The sequence below is a fragment of the Hirundo rustica genome, chromosome 17 (genome assembly GCF_015227805.2).
Source record: "Hirundo rustica isolate bHirRus1 chromosome 17, bHirRus1.pri.v3, whole genome shotgun sequence".
Lineage (NCBI taxonomy): Eukaryota > Metazoa > Chordata > Aves > Passeriformes > Hirundinidae > Hirundo > Hirundo rustica.
In genome coordinates, this window is record NC_053466.1 from 12118494 (window position 1) to 12142116 (window position 23623).

Below are 23623 nucleotides of genomic sequence, written 5' to 3' on the forward strand. Positions count from 1 at the left end.
CATTCTTTAGTCGCTGACAGCATCCTTGCACTCCCTGACCCGCCCTGAGGACCAAAGGGGACAATCTGCCACCTTCCCTCTGAGCCTGATTGCACCTCTGAGATGGGCAAAACCTGCTGGAAACAGCTCCGAAATGCAACCCGAACCAATCCTCACCTGCAGCTCCACCTGCCAGACAGAAGCCGGGAGCACCAGGCAGGGAGTGTTGATTGTATCCAGCACTTTTTAATCGGAGTTCTGATCTCCTGACAAGGTGTGCTGCTAAAACACTTCTTGCTGGAGCAGGTATGGCCCCAAAACGTGCTGGGAATGCAGATGCAGCGACGTCCCCATCCTCGGAGCGATGGGGGGATGTTGCTGCTTGTCTGCCTGCAGACGCTCTGCCTCAGAGCTGCTCCCTCTCCCACATTTTCCCTGCAGGGACTGGGCAAGCTGGGATCTTGGAACCACAGAGTGGTTAAAGGTTGGGAAAGATCCCCAGGAGGGTTGATCCCGACCTTGGAGTGAGCACCAAGCTGTCGAGCAGAGCAGAGCACAGTGTCATTTATGGACACTGCCAGGGATGGACACGACCCCAGTGACCTGCTCCAGCCCGACAGCCCTCGCTGGGAGAGGGCCACGGAGCAGAGGGATGCTGAATCCTGGGATTCCAGCCGGGCTGGAGCAGAGGTGTCAGCTCTGACAACCACATCCCGGAGCAGCTGTGGAGAGAGAGAGAGAGCCCAGAGGAGCCCGGGAGGGAGCTGTGTGTGAGCGTGTGTCTGTGTGTCTGTGTGCGAGTCTGTCCGTCTGTGTGCGTGCGCGCTTTCCCCGCACGCCGAAACTGAAGCCAAACATTCCCCGCCGCTCTGCCAGCGAGGCTGCGTGAGATCTCTCCATGTTTTAATTAGGCAGCTGGCATATCGGTGACTCAGGAGAAGGACGAGCCGAGAGACAACTGCGGCAGCCGGGGCGCACACGCCTTATGCAAACAGCTCTTACCCGAGCGCGCCGGCGCTCGGCGGCTCCGGGGCCGTCTGCTCCTGCGGGACGGGCACGCCCGGCCCCGGGGGCTCCCTGGGGACGCGGAGCAGCGGACATCTCCCGCTCCGGGCTCTGCAGGTCCTCACCCTGCCGTGGCACCGCTGGGCTGTGCCGGGGCAGCAGCCGGGCCGTGGATTTATCTCTGACATTTCCTTCCAGACTGCATCAGCCCCGCTGGGCTCAGAGCGCGTCCTTCCCCTTGGCACAGCTGCAGATCAGCCCCGCAAGCTGCCCGGAGCGGCTTCCCCCGGGAGCTGCAGGGGCGCGGAGCTCCCGGCTGCCCCGCAGCTGCTCACAAATCAGTCCCCGAGGACTGAAACGGGACCTGGCACCTCCCGGGTTAGGGCCGGGAGGATTGGGCTCCTGGGAAACCGGCAAAAAACGCCGTGTGGTTTTGTAAAAAAATAACAGAGGGATGGGGATCGATGCCCAGCGGGGCTTTCAGCACCTTATTACGAGCCTCAGTGAGCATTCGCCACCTGGCCAAGTGAATCCACCCAATCCCGCTTCAAAACAAAACCACAAGGAAAGTTCCCACTTGGCTTGACTTTCCCCTGTGTTAATAGCATTTATTGCTGCTTGAAAGAAGTTGAGCTGCCTTGACTGCACACAGCCCCGGGGAGCGGCTCGGGGAAAAGCCACACTGCTCCCAGAAAAGCAGGGTAAGGATTCGAGGATAAGAAGGATAAAAAGAAAGCTGTGCATCCAGCGGAAAAAAAAAATAATAAAGAGTTTAATAGCAGCTTAAGACCGGCGGTTTTGGCAGCCCCAGCACAGAGAGAAATTAAGCTGTGCACGCAGAAGGTTATAAAGTGCTTATAGTAACAGACACGGACACGCACGGGGCTGAGCAAAGGGCAGCAAGACAGAGCCTGCAGAGCTGGGGCAAAGGCAGAGCAGCCCTGCCCCGTCCCTGGGCTCAGGATTCCTGCCACAGGGCACTATCCATGGGCGGGGCATTGTCCATGGGATGGGCATTGTCCATGGGCTGGGTGTTATCCGTGGGATGGGGGTTATCCATGGGCTGGGTGTTATCCATGGGATGGGCATTGTCCATGGGCTGGGCGTTATCCATGGGCTGGGCATTGTCCATGGGATGGGCATTGTCCATGGGATGGGTGTTATCCATGGGCTGGGTGTTATCCATGGGCTGGGCATTGTCCATGGGCTGGGTGTTATCCATGGGCTGGGCATTGTCCATGGGATGGGCATTGTCCATGGGCTGGGTGTTCTCCATGGGCTAGGTGTTATCCATGGGCTGGGTGTTATCCATGGGCTGGACATTGTCCATGGGATGGGCATTGTCCATGGGATGGGCATTGTCCATGGGATGGGTGTTATCCATGGGCTGGGTGTTATCCATGGGATGGGGGTTATCCATGGGCTGGGTGTTATCCATGGGATGGGCATTGTCCATGGGATGGGCATTGTCCATGGGATGGGCATTGTCCATGGGATGGGGGTTATCCATGGGCTGGGCATTGTCCATGGGATGGGCATTATCCATGGGCTGGGTGTTATCCATGGGCTGGGTGTTATCCATGGGATGGGCATTGTCCATGGGCTGGGTGTTATCCATGGGCTGGCCATTGTCCATGGGCTGGGTGTTATCCATGGGCTGGGCATTGTTCATGGCCTGGGCATTGTCCATGGCCTGGGTGTTATCCATGGGATGGGCATTGTCCATGGGATGGGCATTATCCATGGGCTGGGCATTATCCGTGGGATGGGCATTGTCCATGGGCTGGGCATTGTCCATGGGCTGGGTGTTATCCATGGGCTGGGCATTGTCCATGGGATGGGCATTGTCCATGGGCTGGGTGTTCTCCATGGGCTAGGTGTTATCCATGGGCTGGGTGTTATCCATGGGCTGGCCATTGTCCATGGGATGGGCATTATCCATGGGCTGGGCATTGTCCATGGGATGGGCATTGTCCATGGGATGGGTGTTATCCATGGGATGGGCGTTATCCATGGGCTGGGCATTGTCCATGGGATGGGTGTTACCCATGGGCTGGTCATTATCCATGGACCGCCCCAAGGTGCTGCCACTGCCGTGTGCCCATCTTGGGTGGCACCACCCCAAGGTGGCTGCGCTGCTGGGACACCTGGGCACCGTCCTGAGGGGAGGGAGGGTGGGAATGGATCCCAGCTGCACCTCAGCCCGGGCCAGGCTGGTCACAGCCCCGCAGCCTGGGCAGGGCCATCCCAGTGCCCTGCGTGGGCACCAGCACCAGCTCAGAGGGGCTCGTGTGTCCCCCACGGGTCCCTGACACTGCGAGGCTGCAATGGGAACATCATTCCCTGCAGGATTCCCTGGAGAAATGCATCCAGCCTTGGGGCCCAGCACAGGAGGGACCTGGAGCTGCTGGAGAGAGTCCAGAGGAGGTCATGGAGCTGCTCCCAGGGCTGGAGCCCCTCTGCTCTGGAGCCAGGCTGGGAGAGCTGGGGGTGCTCACCTGGAGAGGAGAAGGCTCCAGGGAGAGCTCAGAGCCCCTGGCAGAGCCTAAAGGGGCTCCAGGAGAGCTGGAGAGGGGCTGGGGACAAGGGCTGGAGGGACAGGACACAGGGAATGGCTCCCAGTGCCAGAGGGCAGGGCTGGATGGGAGATTGGGCAGGAATTGTTCCCTGGCAGGGTGGGCAGGGCCTGGCACAGGGTGCCCAGAGCAGCTGTGGCTGCCCCTGGATCCCTGGCAGTGCCCAAGGCCAGGCTGGACACTGGGGCTGGGAGCAGCCTGGGACAGTGGGAGGTGTCCCTGCCCAGGGCAGGGAGGTGATCTCCAGTCTGGTTCCCAGGTCCTGCCCTGGATGATCCCACCAGGCAGATCCTTCTGCCCAAGCCCTGGCAGAGCTCACGCACGTCGTGTTCTCCCCGAGGTGATCTTGGTGGCCTGGCAGGGTCTGCCTGACGTCTCTGGCTCTGCTACAAACGTGGAGTTAATCTCCTTTTGGCAAGGAAGCCTGAGAATTTACGGCCGTGAAGTGTGAGGAGATGAAAAGGCACCGTGGAAGGCATTATCTGAAGTGCTCTATTGAATTACCATCAGATGAATCCAAACGACTTTAATGATGCAGCCTTGGCCTTGTGCCACCAGAAGGGATCACATTCCCCAGGGAGGCCTCAGCGTCCTGCTCCCTGGCCGGGCTCCCATCCCACGTCAGCCCTTGGATGAGGAGCATCATTCTCCAGTGACCTCCATTCCCTGCCTGAACCACGGGGACCGCAGCTCCTGGCCCAAAGGGGCTCTGGGATCCACCACCTCCGGCTTTTGGGATCAAACACACGCTGTCCCTCAGCCGCGCTGGGAGAACCCACCGGGACCGGTCACCTTCCCACAAACCCTGGGAATTTTGGTTTTCCCACCCAGAGCAGCGCCAGCCACGGCCTCTTACCTGCTCTGCTTCGGAGTAGGGGTTGTTCAGGACCACGGGGACGTTGCTCTTCCCCCACAGGTCCCCCGGGACGCGATCGTTCTCCATCCGAGCCGGCGAAGCTTTCTGGGGGTTGTTCTCCCCTTCCCTGAAACTGAAGGGTTCAAGGTCACAGGGATCCCCGGGCGCAGGGACCACGGGCCCAGGTCCTGCTCCAGCTGCCCCCCACGGGCGCCGGCACTCGGCCCTGCCCCGCGGGAAGGAAGGGCAGGCTGAGCCTGGGCCGAGGCGATGGATCAGCGAGGTGAGGACAACACAAACACAACGGAAATTCCACCTCCGGGCCACGCCGAGCCCTGTCCCCGCACTGGCTCTACAACACAGCCCGTCCACCCCAAAATCCGAGCTGGAGCCCCGGGAGAACGAGCACGGAGACGGGGAAAGGAGCCGCTGGAGCAGCTGGTGGCAGAAGGAGCTTGCTCGGTGTTTATGAGCAGGGAAGGGGGAAAAAGCAAACCCAGAGGAGCAGGAGGCTCCCAGGAGCTCCGTCCGCTCTCGCCGCCCGTCCCCGGTGCGGTTTCGGCGGAGCGCACTGACGGATCGCCCCCGGGACCGCGGGGGACGGGGGGACGGAGACATCCCAGCGCCGGCGGCCCCGGCCCACGCGGAGACACCGGAGTGAGTCAGGTGTAACTCAGGAGTAACTCGAGTGTAACTGGGGTGTACCTCAGGTATAACTTGGGTGTAACTGGGGTGTACCTCAGGTATAACTTGGGTGTAGTTCAAGCGTAACTTGGGTGTAACTCAGGAGTAACTCCAGTGTAACTCAGGAGTAACTCCAGTGTAACTCGGGTGTAACTCTGGTGTAACCCGGGTGTAACTTGGGTGTAACTCTGGTGTAACTCTGGTGTAACCTGGGTGTAACTTGGGTGTAACTCTGGTGTAACCCAGGTGTAACTCAGGTGTAACTCAGGAGTAACTCAGGTGTAACCCGGGTGTAACTCTGGTGTAACCCGGGTGTAACTCAGGTATAACCCAGGTGTAACTCAGGTGTAACCCGGGTGTAACTCAGGTGTAACCCGGGTGTAACTCAGTCACCACACGCGCCTGGGGCGTGGGGGAGGCTCTGAAGTGCCCCCAGCAGCCGATGCGCAGCCCCCGCCAGGTGAGGCCTGGCCAAGGACAGAGCAAGCGGGGCTCAGGGAGGTGACATTCAGAGGGGCAGGAGGTGGCACCTGTGTCACCACGCAGGGAAGGCGCCCCTGGGCAGGGCTGGGCACGGGGCACGGGTCAGGACGGGCACGGGCGCGGAAGAAATGCCCTCTGGAACCGTTCTGCTCCTGCTGTCAGTCCTTAAAAGCCTTCCAGAGGCCGCTGGGTCAATAACGAGAGCTCTCATTAACGGCGGCAGGGTTTGGGCACTGACCAAAGTAGGACACCTGCACTCGAGGCCTAAATCACACCAACGGGGTGCTCTGGATTCGGTTGCAGGCAGACAAATAAATACAAATAAATTCACTTTCAGAGTCCTTGAACTCCCTTAGCTTAAGGGGAAGACTTCATTTAAAGAGCACCTCCCTGTGCTTTTTCTGTCATTTTTCTGCTTTTACAGAGCCACGCTCAGCTGCCAAAACATTTCCCTGGGCTCTGGCCACCTTCCAAACATTGGAAAGTGGCCACCTTGGTGCAAGGGACGAGGCACGGGTGCCCAAGGGCCGCTTTTCCTGGGATTCCGGTGCCCCTCCAGGCCACGAAAGCTGCTCCCTGGTGACCTGGCTCCCAGGAGGATGTGAAAGAGAGTGTTTCAATCAGATAAAATGCAAGAAGCCCCACCCGCAGCGCCTCAGCCAAAGGAAACAGATCCCAATCTCTGCTGCAGGTGGTGGTGATCCACACAGATCCCAGAATCCGCAGGGATCCGCAGGGATCCGCAGGGATCTGCAGGGATCCCGGGGACGGGGACGGGGACGGGGACAGCCACGCAATCCCGCTGTGCCCAGCCCAAAGGGCGAGCTCAGGGGCTGCAGCCCAGGCTCCCTCCATCCCAGTAATCCCCAGCAGCAAGGCAGGGAATTAGCAGGATGGAGCTGCAGCCGGGCTGGCTCTCCCCTCCCAGCGAGGCCCAGCTGTTAAATCTCCAGAGAGCTCTCATTTCCACGGCTGCACATCCCTGCCCTCCTGCCCTCACCCCCACCGTGCCAGGGGACACGGAGTCGGGTCAGCGCGGGGACGCCGAGCTCCCCAAGTCACCTCCAGCAGCCGCCGAGCCCCAGCTGCTGCTCCTCGCAACTCTGGGGCCAAAATCGAGATGGAAGCACTGAATCCACAGGGAAGACACCCCCTGGCTCTCCTGGGAGCTGGGGCTTAGCGGAGGGAACCCGCCGGAAAACCGCAGGGCCTCTCCAGGGGCACAGGGGAGAAGTCTGGGATCGGCCAGGGATGCCACAGGCAGGTGCAGGAGGATGCTGGCGCCTGCTGCTCCCACGGCAGGGTCTGCAGGGCCGCTGCCAGCACGAGGGGAGCCGGGAGAGGGACCCAGCCACCGGCAGCACAGCTGGAGGCCTCGGAAGGTGGGATTGCGGCGTGTGCACAGCCGCACAGCCATCAACGCTGGCAGCTGGAGAAATCCCAGCGGCTGGATCACGTCGGGTATTAACGGGGGCGCTTTGGGATTGACAGGGAGCAGGGGTTGCTCCCACGCCTCGGCCCGGAGCACCACCTGGCAGCGAGGTGCCCCGTCCTGGGGGACAGGGACATCCAGGTGGGAATTGGCTGGGCGCTCCGCATCCCCTGCACGTCTGCAGGTGTGGCAGGAGCGGGATTCGTGCTGCTGCTCCCCGCGGATTTACGGCTGCACGAGCGTGGCGGTGAGGGGCTGACCCCGCTGGAAAAAGCTCTGCTGGAAAAGCGCAGCCGAGCGTGGCTGTGACAAAGCCACCAGAGTGACCTGGGCGTGTTCCCGGTGCCGTGCCTGGTGCCGGAGCCAGCGCAGATCCCCCGGATGAGGCTGCCCAGAAGGATCCGGCTCTGTCTTTTTGGAGAGAGGCAGGGAGAGAAAAGCCCATTCAGAGCAGCCAGAGCCTCACCCCGGCCCGAGCACAGATGGGGGAATAAAAATAAAAACCCATCAATTGCTTCATTTTACAAATATTTCCTGCCCCTTGCTTGTAAGGGCCTTGTTTGCGAGCTGGGACAGGAACAGGAATTTTGGGATGAGTTATTTTCCTCTCTCGCCGTGGCTGCCCCAGCCCCCAGAGGCGCGGGGTGACCTGGCACATCCCTGTCACCCACAGCCACAGCACCGGGCATCCAGGCTTCCGGGCTGGATCAGGCTTCCAGAAGGATTTTATCAACAGGGGAGCCCACAGGGTCGCTCGCTGGGCTCTGGGGAGGGCACAGCCCCCTCGAGGGAGCCAGGCTGGACATCCCCAGGGATCTGCCTTGGAGAGAGGAGCTGGCTCCTCTTCTTCGGAGAACTCCAGGCCAGGTTGGACACTGGGGCTTGGAGCAGCCCGGGACAGTGGAATTGTCCCTGCCCGTGGCAGGGGTGGCACTGGGTGAGCTTTAAGGTCTTTTCCAACCCAAACCATTCCATGGGATTTTTTTAAATCCCCACGTCGATGTCTTTGAGGAGCTGGAATCAGTGCTGAAGATGGAGGCCCCTGATTGGATGAACTCTCCCAAAAGGCAGATCAAGGACGCAGGCATCGCTCCCTGACCACTCCCAGATCCAGATCTCTGGGATCCAGAGAGATCCAAGCCCCTGTTTGAGGGTTTTTTTCTGTTCTGAAAGCCAAATCTGAGACTTTAAAAAGGAAAGAGGAATCCTGCCCTCCCCCACTGGAGCCGGGCAGAGCCTGGGATGCTGCCTCCCCTTGGAAAGAGCATCTGGCTGTTTGGAGAAATGAGAGGCACCACTGTTTTCTTTTGACTAATTTGATGATGTTGCAGTGCTCCGAGTGATGAAGCAGAAGGGAAGTTGCTGAGACAGCCCTTTCAGAAATTTCTCCAAAGCTTTTCCAAAAAGAAATTAAGAGGGGGGGAAAAAAAAAAAAAAAAAAAAAAAGCAAGAGGGAAGTTCGTCAGTTTGTCACTCGGCTCCTTTGAATTTCCTTGGCAGGAGGAGCGGAGACTCGGCAGGCAGGGAGCAGAGCAGAGCTGGCCCCGGCCGCTGCCATCCCGCTGCGGGTGGGTGATAGGGATGGCAGCGCCCACACCTCCGGCGACAGCTCCGGTGACACTGACAACATCACCCTGTGCCGCCACCAGGAACAGGATCCTTCCTCCAGGCCCTTCACCTGGAAAACCTGAGCTTGGGGCTGTGCGGGAAGCTCACACCTCGGGAGAGAAATCCCCTCTTCTTGCCTCATTCCCTGTTTTTTCCCCTGGGGAATGGCTGCACTTGCAGTGCTCCTCCTTCCGGTGCTTGGGGCTGGGATAAGCAGCTCTTGCCTCACCATTCTTCTGCCGAATGGAAAACCACATTCCAGAGGGGGAAACCACATTCCAGAGGGGGAAACCACATTCCAGAGGGCATGGCATCCCCAGAAATGAAAATTCCTGCGCTTCCTTCCCTGGGGCAGTTGGAAAGCCGCGCTGGCTGCAGGCTGGAGGGTTCAGCAAGGTCTGGGACAACAGCAGCGGGAGAGGGACGGGGCAGGAGAAGGGATTTGCAGGGCTCAGGGCACGGAGCAGGGTGCAGAGCTCAGGAAGGAAGCGGGAATTTGGAAGAAGGAATAACCCCAAAAGCTGGGATGCACTCCCTGGAGAGGCAGCAGGGACAGTGTGCCCAGGGTGGGAATGCAGGGTGATCCAAGCAAGGAGCAACAGGAGAGGGGATGTGGGTCAGCACAGAAGGAAGAACCTGTGGAATGGTCTGGAGAAGATCCTGGAGAAAATCAGGAATGTGCGCAGCGCTGGGATCGGGGACTAATGAGCCGGGCAAGCTGCGGCCTCAGGGAGTCTGTGAAATACGAGGCTGGAAAACCTTTGTGGAGGCACCGACACACAAAGACCTGGGAGCAGATCCAAGCAATCCCAAAGTCCCACCAGCACAGCTCCAAACTCAACCGGCACCGAGCTGCAGCGGCCGCTGCTGCCCCTTCCCAGCCGCTCCCAGTGAGCACCTGGAGGATTCCAGGCTCTGGGAATCACACCCGGATCTCCTGCGGGATCACAGCTGGCCCACGGGCCCGGCTGCTGGGATCACACACGAGGGAAGGGCTGAACCATCCCACGGGATGCAAGGAGCAGCACAGAGGCTGAGCGGGAGAACGGGGATTTGGGGAGATACGGGGTGTATTTGGGGGAAATGTGGGATATATTTGTGTGGAATATGGGATATATTTGGATGGAATATGGGATACATTTGTGTGGAATTTTGATGTTTTCCAGGCACCAAATGCCTCTCTGGATCAGTGATGGAGCAGAGCGATGAGGAACAAGCCTCAGCTGAGGGCGAAGGGGAAGGTTATTCCCTGCCAGAATTCCCTGCTTCCATTTCCAGAACGGCACAAGCGTGGAATTCCAAGGAATCTTCTCCTTTCCGAGGTTTGAAAGTTCTGTGTCCAAGGGCAGAAGAATGAAGACAGATCAGAAATGCAAATGAAATGTTTTGAGCAACACAAAGAGATTTTGGCGGTGCTGAGGAAGGTGGGAGGAAGGGAACTTTCTCTGAACTGCAAAATGATGGGGTTTGTTCCAAGGCAAGCTGGAGCCTGAAACCTTGAAACCTTTCCTGAGCTGAATTCCTGCTCTCAGCACTCCCCTCCCTCTCGGGGCTGCTGTTTGGACTGAAACTGCCATGTTTCCATCAGGCTGCTCATGTCATGGAAGAGACCTGGGAAGGAAAATAAACCCTGGCAACTCAGTGGGGAGGGGGGGAAGGAGGAGGGAAGATGGGACCTGACAATCTCCCCAGAGCTCTGAGGGAAAAGCAGACCTGGGTTCGCCGGCAGGGAGTGAATCAAACGCTATTTTTGCTTCCTAGCCCACGGTGAGGCTCATGGCAGAAATGCCAGCTCTCATCATACCTTGAGCCCCACGTCCGTGCTCCTTCTCCCACTGCAGATGGCCCGAGCCGTGGGCACGGCCGCTCCACGGACACGCTCCGGGCACACGGGGGGAGAGAAAGGCAGCACGGAGAATTCCCTGGGGGAATGCAGACCGTGAATGTGGGGGATGGAGAGGAACTGCTTGTGTCCCCAAAGCAAACTTTGGATCAATCAGTGAATCAATCAGTCAGCCTCAGGATGGATTGGAAAGGATGTTAAAAACATCCAGTGCCACCCCTGCCCATGTGCAGGGACACCTCCCACTGTCCCAGGCTGCTCCAAGCCCCAGTGTCCAACCTGCCCTTGGGCACTGCCAGGGATCCAGGGGCAGCCACAGCTGCTCTGGGCACCCTGTGCCAGGCCCTGCCCACCCTGCCAGGGAACAATTCCTGCCCAATCTCCCATCCAGCCCTGCCCTCTGGCAGTTTGAATCCCTTCTCCTTATCCTGTCCCTCCATGCTCCTATAAGAAGTCTCTCTCCATTTCTTGTAGGCTCCCTTCCAGTTTTCCTTGGGGAGAGGAGCTGGAAGCCCAAAGCATCAGGCGTCGTTTGAGCTGTTTTTGCCAAAGCCCGTCTCGGGCCAGGAGCCTTTGGCTCCCTGTGGAGCAGCTCAGCCTCGTGCCCTTCCTGGCTGCCTGGGAACTCCTCACAGCTCCGTGATCCCAGCGGCTCCGGCAAAGCCACAGCGGCTGGGAAGGGCAGCACCAGGCAGAGAGGAGACAGGGCAGGATCCATCCCAACCCCATCACCTCCTGCTGGATCAACAGCCAAACAGCGCAGGCTGGAGCTGTCCCGCTCAACCCTGAGCCAGGTTTTGCGCCCTCCTAGGGGCAGGTAGAGCTCAATTCCTGCGCTGTTCCCGCCTGGAGAAGTCACGGCCGACGCCCGGGAGCTGCATCCATCTGATAAGGCTGGCTGGGGGTTTTTTTGGCATTTCCTTGGCACCGACCAACGCTCTCCCCAGTTATCCACTCCCCGTTATTCCCTGACCTTTCCACACTTCTCCTGCCGTCCGAGAAAACTTGGAGTGTGGGAGACCTTCAGGATGGCCCGGCCCTGTGCGAGCCCGAGCCGAGGAGATGAATCATCCGCAGCCTGATCCCGCAGAAACGCCCTTTGCCCCGCACGGCAGCTCCCGACAGCTTCTCCCGGCAGTAAATCTCCTTCGCACATCTCTGCTCCAGCCTGGGTCTTCTCCCTCACAGCCCTTCCACAAGAGCCAGGCTGCAGCTTCTCATCAAGCAGGAGAATTTGTGGGTTTTCATCCACAAGGTATAGAGATTATAAAGTTTTTGTTTTGTTTTGTTTTTTAATTAGGATATTGAAAAAATAAAAAGGACCTTTTGGTGAAGTCTCCGCTTTGCTGCTTCAAGATCCTTCAGTTTAAGTGAAATCAAAGTGAAATCAAAGTGAAATCAAAGCATTTCTGCTTCATCTCTGAATAGAAGAGACTCCACAAAACAAATCCACGTTTTTCATCCCTCCCCGTGGCTGGAGCAGAATTTCCTTGGAGATCCTGCAGCCGGTGGGATGAGGACAGGGTTTGGAGGGTGAGGCTGCGCCTGGTACAACCCCGATGTTTGGGATTGTGTCCTCTGGGGGCTCTGCTGGGCTGCAGCCCCCAGGCCCCAGAGGGGATTTTGAAGCCCCCTGCACGTTTTGTGTCCACTCGTGACCCTCCCAATGTCTCAGCTCTTAAACCAGGCTCTCCCAGGACGGGCTGCTGCTGGATTAAAGCATGCGCTGTCCACACAGGTTTTGGGAGGGCGTCCCAAGCTCGGGGCAGGGGGGGGGGTTTAAAATCACTTCCCGTTGCACAGCAGATTTCCAAATTTTCCAAATCCCAACAATTCCTAAATGAACGAGACCTGGAGAGTACCTGTGGAGGGGAGGGGATGCAGGAAGCACTCCCAGACACCGGCACCGAGCCCAGCAGATATTTTTTTTTTTTCCCTCTGACCCAGTGTGAGCACAGCAACAAGCTTAGAGCACCGTGTCCTCTGAGGGAAACGGGAATAAACTGGGAGAGCAGGAACGGCAGGAAAACACCAGGAAACAAAACGAGGAAGGTGGAACACACAGGAGGTGTGGGTGGGATTGGGGTGGGAGCGAGCGGGAGCTCAGCCTTGGCTGGGAGCCCGCGGGGGGACCCCGCTGTGGCGCTCTCCTCTTGTTTCTGATAAAGAAAAATGAACACGATTTCTTCCTTCTCCTAAGAAGCGTCTACGGCAAGAGAACCCGAAATTACAGAGAACTCGAAATTACAGATCTTCCCGTGGCTGAGCCACAGGCCGGCAGCTCCAGCAAACCCTCGGGGCTTTTCCAGCCAGTCGGTAAGCGAGGGCAGCCACAACCTGCTGCAGCACTTGACACTGCTAAAATGTGTTTGGGGACTTGGGGAAAAGCAACAGGAAGAGACAACCTATCCGTGTTAATGAACGGTCAGGAGGAGAGGGAGCTGGCACCGAAAAGATCCGGCTGCTAACAAGAGCTTTGTAAAGCAGGAAGGGCCCCGGGGAGCTGCTCCGGCTCCGGAGCGATGCGCTGCACCTCAGGGAAACGCTGAGGAAAATCGGGAGCTGTCCCCACTTCCCCCTCCTCAACAGGACGTGGGACAAGCGCTGGCCATGTCCCCACCCACGCACACAGGTCCTGAGATTGTGACCTGGCTCTAGAAGGAGCAGGGATCCGCCCCGGCATTTCCACAAGGATTGACCGTTCCCAGCTCTCCATGGAAAACATCTCCCCCCTTCCCACCAGGCTGGTCCCACTGCCCTTGGCTTCTGATGGAGCTGGGCTGGGGCTCTCCTCCCCTCTCCCGAAAGGTTTGGAAGCTCATTTCTCCCGGAAAGCACCGTGCCTGGCCAGTCCGACCTTCCTGCCCCCTCTCCCGCAGTTACAGTGGATTTCAGCCGGAGAGCTCTAAAGCAGGACCACAAGGACAGGAATACCATGGACCTCATTCGGCAGGTGGGGAAACTGAGGCACGGGATTTTGCTTCAACTTAAAACAAATGGAATTGAGAACATGGAGCAGAAATTTACCCCAGCCCAGCCCGTGACCCACCACATCGCACTGCTCAGCTTTCCGTGAGACATTATTCCCCATCTCCCCAATTTCCCATGCTTACATCTTTCTTCCACAACCTTCTCCCAGTTTTTCATCTTGCCCTCACCATCCGCTCCCCCCTTTATTTCGCATCCCTTCCTCTCCATCCCCAGCCTGCTGTGCCGGGCGGCAGGCAGCTGTGGAGAGGGGCTCACCGACACCTCGGGGAGCCAAAACCAGCACGTTCCACCAAAGGTAAAAAAATGTATTTAGGGACCTACCAGTCCACCTGGACTTCTATATCCCGTGTCTCTACCTTGGAGGGCGCATCTCCATCGCTGTCCTTACTGCTGCTCTTCAGCAGGTCCAGGACGGGCTCGATTTCTTTGAGCAGCTCGTTGTCTCCCACGCCGCCGTTGAGACAGGGGTGACCACAAGCCCCGTCCTTGCCCTTCCCGGCGTCCGGCCCTTTGCCGCCGGGAACGACGCCGTTAACGTGGACCATCGGCTCCACCTCCTTCCCGATTTCCCTGCTCCACAGGGATCCCATGGCTGCTGGCGGCGGCTGCTCCTTGCTGGGAGCGCTTGGGTTGGACAAGTCAACCGCCCTGGGAGCCGGGCACAGGGGCCTGGTGACACGGACGGTTTTGGGCGTCCCGTCGCCCGCGAAAGTGGTCTCCAGGTGAGTGGTGAAGCCCTCGGGGCCGCGCAGGATGAGGACCACGTAGGTCTCGGAGGCGATGCTTCTCAGGATCTCCAGCGCCGTCTCATAGCTCATGTCCACCAGGGGCCTGCCATTGACGGCCAGAATGATGTCCCCAGCCTGGATGAGGCCACTCTGCTCAGCAGCCCCGCCCCGGATCAGGTCGGAGATGATGACGGGCGGTTTGCTGACGCGTTCCTTCACCAGGAAGCCGAGGCCGCCCACCTTGCGCTTGAAGAGCCTCACCGAGATGACGTTGGGCTGGATCTGCTGCACGCTGAACGCATTCTCTTCCATGGCAGCCCCCTCCTGCAGCCCGCACTCCGGGACCTCGACACCCGCTGGGCGCAGGGAAATTCGCTGTCCCCGGGGTGGGAAGGGGCAACTCTGGCTTTTAAGGATCTGGACTCACTGGAAAACTCCCCTGGGCTTCGGCTGCAGAGGAGCTTTCTGCGGCATGCTCGGCGGCACTGCTCTCCGAACAGGAGAAAACCGGGAATGTCACCCCTGGGAAGCCAGGCTAGGAGCAGGGCGGGCAGGGCTGGGCATCGGCTGGAGTGGGAAACATTCCAGCTTCCAGTCAGCCGCTGGTCCTGCGCCGGGCGGAGAGGGGGAGGCGGCCCGCTCGCTTCACCGGCATCCCCGCCGACGGTGCGCGGGCTTCTTTATCTGGAAAGGAGGGGGAAAACCAACAAAGGAGGGAGATCAGTGAGGCAGGGCGGGCGCAAGTGGCGGCTCAGCACGGGGCTCGGCACGCCGCGGGCACCCCGTGCCCACAGATGTCACCCCCCACCCCGGGCTGCGTTTGGGAGCCAGGCTGCAGCCTCGCAGCGCTCCGGGCTTTGTTTCCTCCACCTCCCCCTGCGAAAATCGGCACCATCTGTTGGGCGGGGGCCGCGGAGGCGCGGGGGGAGCGGGAGCCCCGGCAGGGCCCGCTGGGCACGGGCAGCGCCGGGCAGCCGCGCTCGGACACGCCAGGCTCACGCACCGGGAGGGATTCCCGCCGGCTCAGGGTCCCGTGTCCGTGTGCTCCCCAGAGCATCCAGCGAGCTGATGCGCGAGAACCGGACAGGGGACGGGCGTTCCTGTCCCCGAGGAATTCTGTTCCGCGGGTGCTGTCACTCCGAGGAGCCCTCGGGAGCAGGAGCAGCAGCCGCGGGCACCAGAGGGAATGGGAGAGGCCGCTCGGCTCCCCTTCCCCCGAGTTAGGAGAACATTTCCAAAGGCTTTTCAGGCTGGCTGCAGGGATCACCGCTCAGCTCCTCCTCTCCCCATATTTGCGGCCTGGCACGGGGAGAAGGAGGCGACGCTCGCACTCCCCCGAGCCCAGCCCTGCCATTCGGCTCCGAACTGTTCCCGCACCAGCTGCTTCAGCGGAGGGAAACACCGCCAGGAGAACGCGCCCGGAGCCGGTCCTGCCCCCGCGGGGCTCGGGGAGTCACATCCCATCGACTCCTGATGGGACCCTCGCTCTTACTCCGCCACGCTTGGCTTCCGGCGCTTCTGCTCCCGGGGCCTCCCCGCGCTCCCCTCGCCTTTCTCCGATGCTCTGGAGAACGTTTCTCTCCAGCGCTGCGCCCTGACAATTCGCACCGAGCCAGCGCCTTCTTTCCTTTTTTAAAAGCCGGGTTTCGGGCAGAGAACAGAGGGCACTTGTTCTGCCGGAGGCGCTGACATGGCAAGGAAAACAATCTTCCCTCTCCCCATGTTCGGGGCGGCGTTGGCACCCTCATCCCCCCTCTGCCGGGAGCTCCCGGACGGGACAAACAGGGATCTGAGGAGCAGGGCAGTGCCGCCAGCGCCACTCAATGCTCGCGTGAGGAGTGCTGCTGGCCCCAGGCTGGGCTGTTTAGCAGAGAATTAGGAATAAAACAATTAGAGATCCATAACGCAACGCGATGGGTTTAACCCCTGTGGCCCTTCCCCTGCTGTGACTCGGCCCTGCAGAGCGGCAGCAGCAGCTTGCAAAGGGTTAAATGCCACCGGGTCACATCCTCGAGGGCTAATTAGCGCCCTAATTGCCAGGTTTCTTCCCGCAAATGACACCGGATGGGGACCCCGGGGTGCGCTGCGCGGCCTCACGGGGCTGGGTGGCAGAGCGGGGTTGGGAAGGTTCCAGTTTCGGGGAGGACGGAGGAAAGCAGGAATTTGCTCCTCCCGGACAGGTTCCGTCCCTTTCCTTCCCTCCCGCCGCTCCATCCCTTCCCCATCCCCACCCCGCTCTCGCAGTGGGCTTTCCCCCTCTTTGCCAGGCTCTTTGGGAATGGCAGGAGCAGCTCCCTTCTCGCTGCCCGGCTCTGATTTTCCTGTCCCCGCTCCCCGCACAAGGTGACGGCCACCCCGACTCGGGCACGGCACCGGGTCACAGCGGCCGCATCCCCACGCCTCGGCGGATTCCGCGGGGACAAAGGCGGCCACGAAACGCCACGGGAGCCCGGGACAGCGGCTTCCCGCGGGGGCTCAGCCCTGCCCTTGGCTCGGGGCTCCGCAGCGGCAGCGCGGCGCTCACAGCTCCTCGCCCCGGGCGAGCTCGGCGCTGGCATCGCGGCAAAGCCGCCGTGGGCACGGCCCGGCTCGGCTCCCCGGCACCGCCGGGCGCTCCCCGCCGCCCGCACGGGCAGATGTTGCACAGCTGGAGGGCGCCGTGGATGTCCTTCAGCCGCGCTCGACCTTACAGCGGGACTTGCTGAGCTGGCTGGAAAGAGCTGAGAAACCCCGGCGCGTAATCCCTCACTCTTCTCCCACCAGGATAATTTCCAGCTATTTCCATGGAAAAGCTCGTCATTTCTCCTGTGTGAGTTCATCCCCAGCCTGCAATCCGGCATTTCTAGGCGCTCATTGCTCCCTGTCCCCAAACCCACCGACACCTCAGCATTCCTCACAAAAGGGATGAGAAGAAAAAAGTGGATTTTAAGTGATACCTCAACACCCATCCAAGGATTTCTCCTTTTTTTTTCTGCTGCTCCTCAGTCAGGAAGGTCAGAAAAGAGCCAGAAAGGAGAGGGACAGCCAAGGAGAGGAGGAGAAAAAGGCTCTAAGCCCCTCAGCCTCCTGCTCCTTTAGGGAATAGCTGGATAAGGATTTTCACGGAATCACAGCACCATTTACCTGGGAAAACAATCTTAAAATCATTGAGTCCGATTATTTTCCAGCTGGAAAGCCTTGCTCAAGCTCAGTCTGGAGAGAGGAGGGAGAGGGAGAAGTTCAGGGAGGCGGAAGACACCGGGAGTGCTCGGAAGGCTCCCCCAGGAGGGTGAGGGAGCTACCCCAGCTCCAGAGTGTCCCAGCTCCAGGGTGTCCCAGCTCTGATTCCAGAGGGGACACGTTTCGCATGGAACACAAGCGGTTCCACCCTGTGGGTGGCTGAGCTGTGCTGAGCTCTGTGAGCCCACAGATTCCCAGTTTTCCCTCCCAGCACCATGAGGACTCTGATTTATGGACCCCAGAGCCAGACCAGGCATTTAAATTGCTGGAGGTGTCACGTCTAACTCCTTAAAACAGTGAGAGAAGAACGGGGTTTCACCAGGGTGGGAACACCCCAAAAAGAGAGCTGGGAGATGGCAAATCCATCAGCAAAGCCCGGCTCAGCGCCGTGTCGGGTCACCCTGCTGGAATTAACCTCCATGGATGGTGCCATCCCACTCCTGCCTCAGTTTCCCTGCCCTTCCCAAGGCATAAACCCCAAACTACAGGAGAGCAACAAACCCTGCAGAGGGGCAGCACCACAGGCAAGCTTTAACCCTGATCCCAACACCGATCCCTGGGAACATCCCTCTATCCCAACACCTATCCCTGGGAACATCCCTCTATCCCAACACCTATCCCTGGGAACATCCCTCTATCCCAACAGTAATCCCTGGGAACATCCCTCTATCCCAGCAGCAATCCCTGGGAACATCCCTCTATCCCAACACCGATCCCTGGGAACATCCCTCCTATCCCAATAGCAGTCCCTGGGAACATCCCTCTATCCCAACACCAATCCCTGGGAACATCCCTCTATCCCAACACCAATCCCTGGGAACATCCCTCTATCCCAACACCAATCCCTGGGAACATCCCTCCTATCCCAACAGCAATCCCTGGGAACATCCCTCCTATCCCAATAGCAGTCCCTGGGAAGATCCTTCCTCCGGAGGCTTTCAGGGAAGAGCAGCAGAGCCGGCTCCCCTCCGGCAGGGACCAAGGCTCTGGCTCAACAAACAAACCCTGCGAGAAGCTCCTTGAGCTGCCAGATAACATTCCAAGAACAAACTCCGGCGCAAAACGATAATGGGATGATTTGATTTCCAAGGCAAAGCGGAGGAGAAATCAATCCCGGGGCTTTAACGCAATCTCCTCACTCTGCCAGGCAGGAGCCGCCGGCTGTGCCGTGCTCAACGCCAGCCCCTCGCCGCGGCCGCCCGCGCAGCCCTCGGCCTCGCAAATCCATTTGGAGCCCTGTTTTCCCAGCGATAATGGCTCCTGGATCCCTGTGCCAGCTTTAAATGGGCACCATTGTCCTCTTTAATTAGCTTTCGTGGGATTTATGGCGCTCGAGGAAGAACCCCGGCGCTGATGGATTTACGCCCATTTAATTTTTACGACCCACGGAGCATCGGTGGATCGGATGAGGAGCGCTGGGATGCAACATAGGCACGGTTCCTGTAAACCTGCGCGGCTGTGCCTCCGAAAACGGAGCGTTCCAGCCATTCCCTGGCAGGCAGCTCGCCGGTGCCAGCAGTTCCACGCTCCATCCCCGCCCAGGGTCTCCTTGTCCACGGCCTCTGAATCCTGGGAATACCCGGACAACGTTCCTCTGATGCCTTAAGTTTTAGCTTTTATGTTTTTCAGCTCCTGTACTGCATTAGTGTGTAACTCTGAACTCTGTATAGAATGCTAGTTAGCTTTCTTCACGTTTTGGTCAGACTGAACAATCCTTCCAGGCCTGAGAACCAAGGTCATCAACGCAGCCTCAGGTCCGAAAAGTATAAACAAAAGTGAATGGGGCTGGAGGAAACCAGGGGAATATGACTTCATTACCTGAAGCTGTAATTGGACAATTAACCACAGATCTGCAGAGGGACCAAATTATTTCTGTCTGAGAAACTCGGGACCATCGTCCATGTTGGGTGTAGCCTCTGTGAGGCTTTGCACTGCCCGAGGTGAATCCTATGAAGGTCTTTCATAAATACCTACTTTATCCTTTTAACTCTATCTAGCCTCTGCTCTAGGCAGCCTCTCAAGGCGTCACCTGCAGCTCTAATTGCACACCTCACCTCAGCCTTCCCAAAATCCACCCAGGAAGGGCGAGACCTTTTCCCTTCAAAGCCAAACGATGGCTCTGCTTCTCCCTTCCCATTCCCAGCACGTCTGGCTGGGAATCGTTATTCCGGCTGGGCTGGCACTTTGCCTTTGCCCCCAATAAACCTGATTTCCACCCGGGGCGGCCGGAACGAGGCACTTTGCCATCTGTACCCCGGTGCCAGCGCCCGCTGACCCGAGCTGGGCACCAGCAGGACCCTGCCAAAGGGATGGAATGCCAAGGGTTCCACCCTGGAGACCCCCTCACCTCCCTGTGGCTGTCTGCACCCAAAACACTCCTGCAGGAAGAGCAGCTAAGCAGATAAATCCTTGCTTCTGATGGAAATAAATCCATGGCCAGACTCCAAGAGGGTTCATCTGCCTCTAATCAGGGGTTGTTTCCTGGAAAACAAACCACAACTGTTTGCTCATGTTGGGATAAATCTGCCCCGAAGCCCCGGGACCTGCACATTCCTGCAACACCTGGCAGTTGGTTTGGTGTCCATCCCCTCTCCAGGGAATGAAACAGCCCAGGAAAGCCTGGTCCTGCTGGCACCACAGCCACCGGAGCGTCTAGGCTGTTAAAATTATCATGTAGATCCCTTCCAACACAAATATTCCATTTGTTCTGATCTGATCCTATCCCATCCCGTTCGGGACAGCGTCCTGCACCCTCCTCATCATGGGACAACGGTGCTGGAGGAGGCAGAGCCGCCCCAAAACTTTCCTGGAGCCCCTCCCGTTCACCCCACCCGACACAACCCGAGCAGACCGCGCGAAACGCATTTTAGTGTTGCCAAGACAACTGTGTTGACAAAATCCCCCTTTTCCTTCGGCTGCCAGAACCCGGGTTTTGTTGCAATTTGGAGTTCAGGACTGAGCAGATTTCTGCACCACGCCTGCCATTCCTCTTTTGCTGTTTCCTACAATATTTTCCCGGTGCCTGCGGTGTGTGGCTCCAACAGAATTTAGATAAAAGCGTCAATTCTGCCGCTCGCCCCATCTCAAACTGATGTTCTTATTAGGGCTTGGCCCATCTGTAAAACCTCAATTCCACCACCATCAATTTTCTGAGAGGCTTGGAATTACACCAGTGGCTCCAGCGTGACAAATTGGAGCGGTGTTAACACACCACCACTTTGTCCTGGAAGACGAAATAGGTAGGGAGGAAATAAATGAGAAAATGCCACTTGATGGATGGCCTGGCAGCCCAATCGCAGCACGAGAGGGGAGCTGGGGCTCCATTTAGGGGAAAAAACAAAAGAAAAGGAAAATTTAAAGATCACAGCAGGTTGGCTGGAGCTGTAATAGCTCCGGAGCTGCCAGCCAGCATCAATAAAGTCAGGGACGGAGCTCCCAGCTCCAAGTCCATCCAGGAATAAACTCCTGGTCCTTTTCAGCAGCTCATGTCCCCTTCTTTGCTGCTGACACCCCAAAATCCTTCTTGCCTGGCATTGAATCTCCCAGTGAATCCTGCTGGCACTGGTTTTCTAAGGAGTGACTCATATCCCTGCTGAAAACCCTCGGGAGGAGATCGTGCTCCTGGCAGCCCCCAGCCAGACCCCAGCTCTGGGGTGTCCTGAGCGCGGTCACCGCCCCTCTCCAACACGGGGGGTGCCGGGTTAGGATCCCTCTCCTCCCCACGGGTTAATCCGACACACGGCGCCAAAGCAGAGCCCTCGCCCTCGCTGCCTCGGCCTCCTCGGGGACGTGCCAGGGGAAAACTGAGGATAATTTGTTCCCCCGAGCTTCTGTCCATGCCTCGCATTAGCACTTGTTGCCATAGTACCAACAACGGCGGCAAACTTCTCCAAGGGCCTCCTGGGACCCATCCCCTGTCCTACCAGGGCTCTGACTCTAATTCCAGCAGGATTCAGGCAGGGAGATGATGTGGAATTTTCTGCCTCCTGGTTTTGCTAAAGGTGCTGCCGGCGGGAGAGAGGCTGTTCCTCAGAAGCAGCGCCAGCCTCATCATCCTCACCCCTCCAGCATCCCTGGACATGGATGTAGCAAGAAACCCAGGAGTGTGTGTGGGAGAGGAATGGAAATGGACCCCATCCTTCCCAGAGGCTTTCCCCTTCCCTATGGAAGCTGAAGCAGCCCCAGCCCCTGTCCTAAACCAGATTTTCCCCGTGCCAGAGGAGAGGATTTTGGCTCCCCAAGCCCCTGCTCCTCACTGCCGGCGTTTGGGGCAGGCTGTCACCCCGGGGCCAGCTCGGAGCCCTCGTCCCAGATGCGGCAGGGATGCTGCTCCCTTTTGTTCCTTCTGGGGACGCAGGATAATCCCTGCTCGGAGAACACTGAGCTCCCCAGCCTTTGAAAGCGAGGAAGAGCCGCACGTTTCCAGCACGTCTGGGAACATAAGCCCGAAACTCTGGAAAATGGGATTAAGACAAGCCTCCCCTAGAAGGGCATTGCTAGATCTCGTTTGGCATTTTGCGATTGTCACGGAGAGCGTTTCCTCGGCATCACTGCCCCCGTTTTTGTAGGGACACACACGGAACCTCCAGGCTTCCACGCTCCGCGTGCAGAGCCACCACCCTGGTGACATCTGGGCTTCCCACAGCCACATCCCGAGCCACGGAGTGACAACCCAGGGTCCCTTATCACACGCAGCCCATCAGGGCTCATTTGCAACGAGCGTGATTTATCCAGCCTCAGCCAGGCTGTGGCTCCCAGGCCTCCTCGGGACACAATACATTTATTTTTGGAGGGATCAGATTGCATCTATAGATCTGATTTAACGCACAGATACGATCAGAGCAGCGGGAGTAGAACAAAGGCATCTGAGCTCCGCTCGGAGCCGCCTCTCCAACCCGGCCCCTCGTTATCGGGGTTGGGTTCCTCTAGGGGAAAATTGATGGTATCAACAAGTATCAAACAATATCCTTGTTACTCGGGAAAGGTAAATGCTAATCTATGCGAGCTCAGCTCATGTGACTTATCGGTTACTAAAAATAGTTGTTTTCAGGCACTGATTTAGGGAATCTGGCAGATTTCCTGAGCCTTTGTGCAGACACACCGCTGAAATGGAAAAGACAAAATACACAAGCAAAGCAGGGAGAGGGGAGGGAAAAAAAAAAAACCTGAGAGGACCAAGCCCTCCCCACGATCAGCCACACAGGGTAAATTCCAAGTGAGGATTCCGAGGAGGATCCAGCCCAAACCCCTCTGCCTAAGATGGCTTCTCGCTCACAGTTGTGGCGCTGGCAGCGGGAATGAAGGGAATCCAAAGGGCACAGGGAATTGTCCCTCTCCTGGGCTCCAGAGAGGGTGTGCTGCTGATCCCAGAGCGGCACCTGAGCGGGGAAATCTCCCCTCCAACCCCACGGCTGCGCGGGAGGAGACTCCGCACCCGGAGTTTGTTTGCAAACATTGGAAACTGCAGAGCCTGTGCCTGAGTTTGTGGCATCTTTAAGGGAACATTCGGGGAAATACGAGCTGGGAGAAAAGAGAGGGAGGAGGAAAACGCTGATGCAAACCTAAATTCTTTAAATGAGGCTTCCCCACTGAGACCTTGAACGGAAAATGATAACCAGCAAAAGGTGCAGGTAAAAATTCCTGGGAAGATGATTTCCTCCCTGCTCCCAAAGCCTCCCTGCGGCTTCTGTGTGATCATCCCTGTAGATCCCCGTCTGCCAGAGCCGCCGGCACTCGGGAACGTGGGTGCGGAAGAGGAGCTGGTGTTTCAAGCAGCCAAGCCCCCCCACCGCTGCAGCTGCCCCTGCGATCTCCCCCGCACCCCGTGCCAGACAGCCCCTGCTCCCCCGGGAAGGAAGGAAGGGAGGGAGGGAGGAAGGAGACACTTCCCCTCCATCTCGGCGAGAGGCGGATCCGCTCCTCGGGGACTCGGCAGATCGCTGTCAAGTCGCCTGCCAGAATTTCCTCCCGACAGTCATAACTTGGAAGCGTCGGGAGAAAATGTCTGCACCTGGGCTGTGCGTGCTGAGGCAGGGACCCGGCGCTGGACGGGGCCGTGCACACCCACCCGGCCGCCAGATGTTCCAGATGTGCCCGCACACAGAGCTCTTTCCCCCTCTGCTTTGCCAGTAAGAACCAAAAGCTTTCGGCTGGGAGCGCAGCCGAGGCGGCGGCAGGGCAAGCAGGGCTCGTCCCCTCCCACCCCCGCGGCAACAACCC

At 58.6% G+C, this 23623-nt stretch overlaps 1 protein-coding gene across 2 annotated transcripts in view; it reads right to left on the bottom strand.

Annotated features, from left to right (window-relative positions):
* Positions 1-23623, bottom strand: part of NOS1 (nitric oxide synthase 1) — a 60653-nt gene that overhangs the window by 32788 nt on the left and 4242 nt on the right. The window contains exons 2-3 of one of the 2 annotated variants that reach the window (XM_040081039.2): positions 13779-14869; positions 4417-4543 (exon numbers count right to left, since the gene is read on the bottom strand). In XM_040081039.2, the coding sequence (XP_039936973.1) occupies positions 4417-4543; positions 13779-14497 (846 nt within the window). In that variant the 5' untranslated portion in view covers positions 14498-14869. Of the gene's footprint in view, positions 1-4416; positions 4550-13778; positions 14870-23623 lie in introns of both variants that reach the window. The other variant, XM_040081038.2, reaches the window with a different exon arrangement.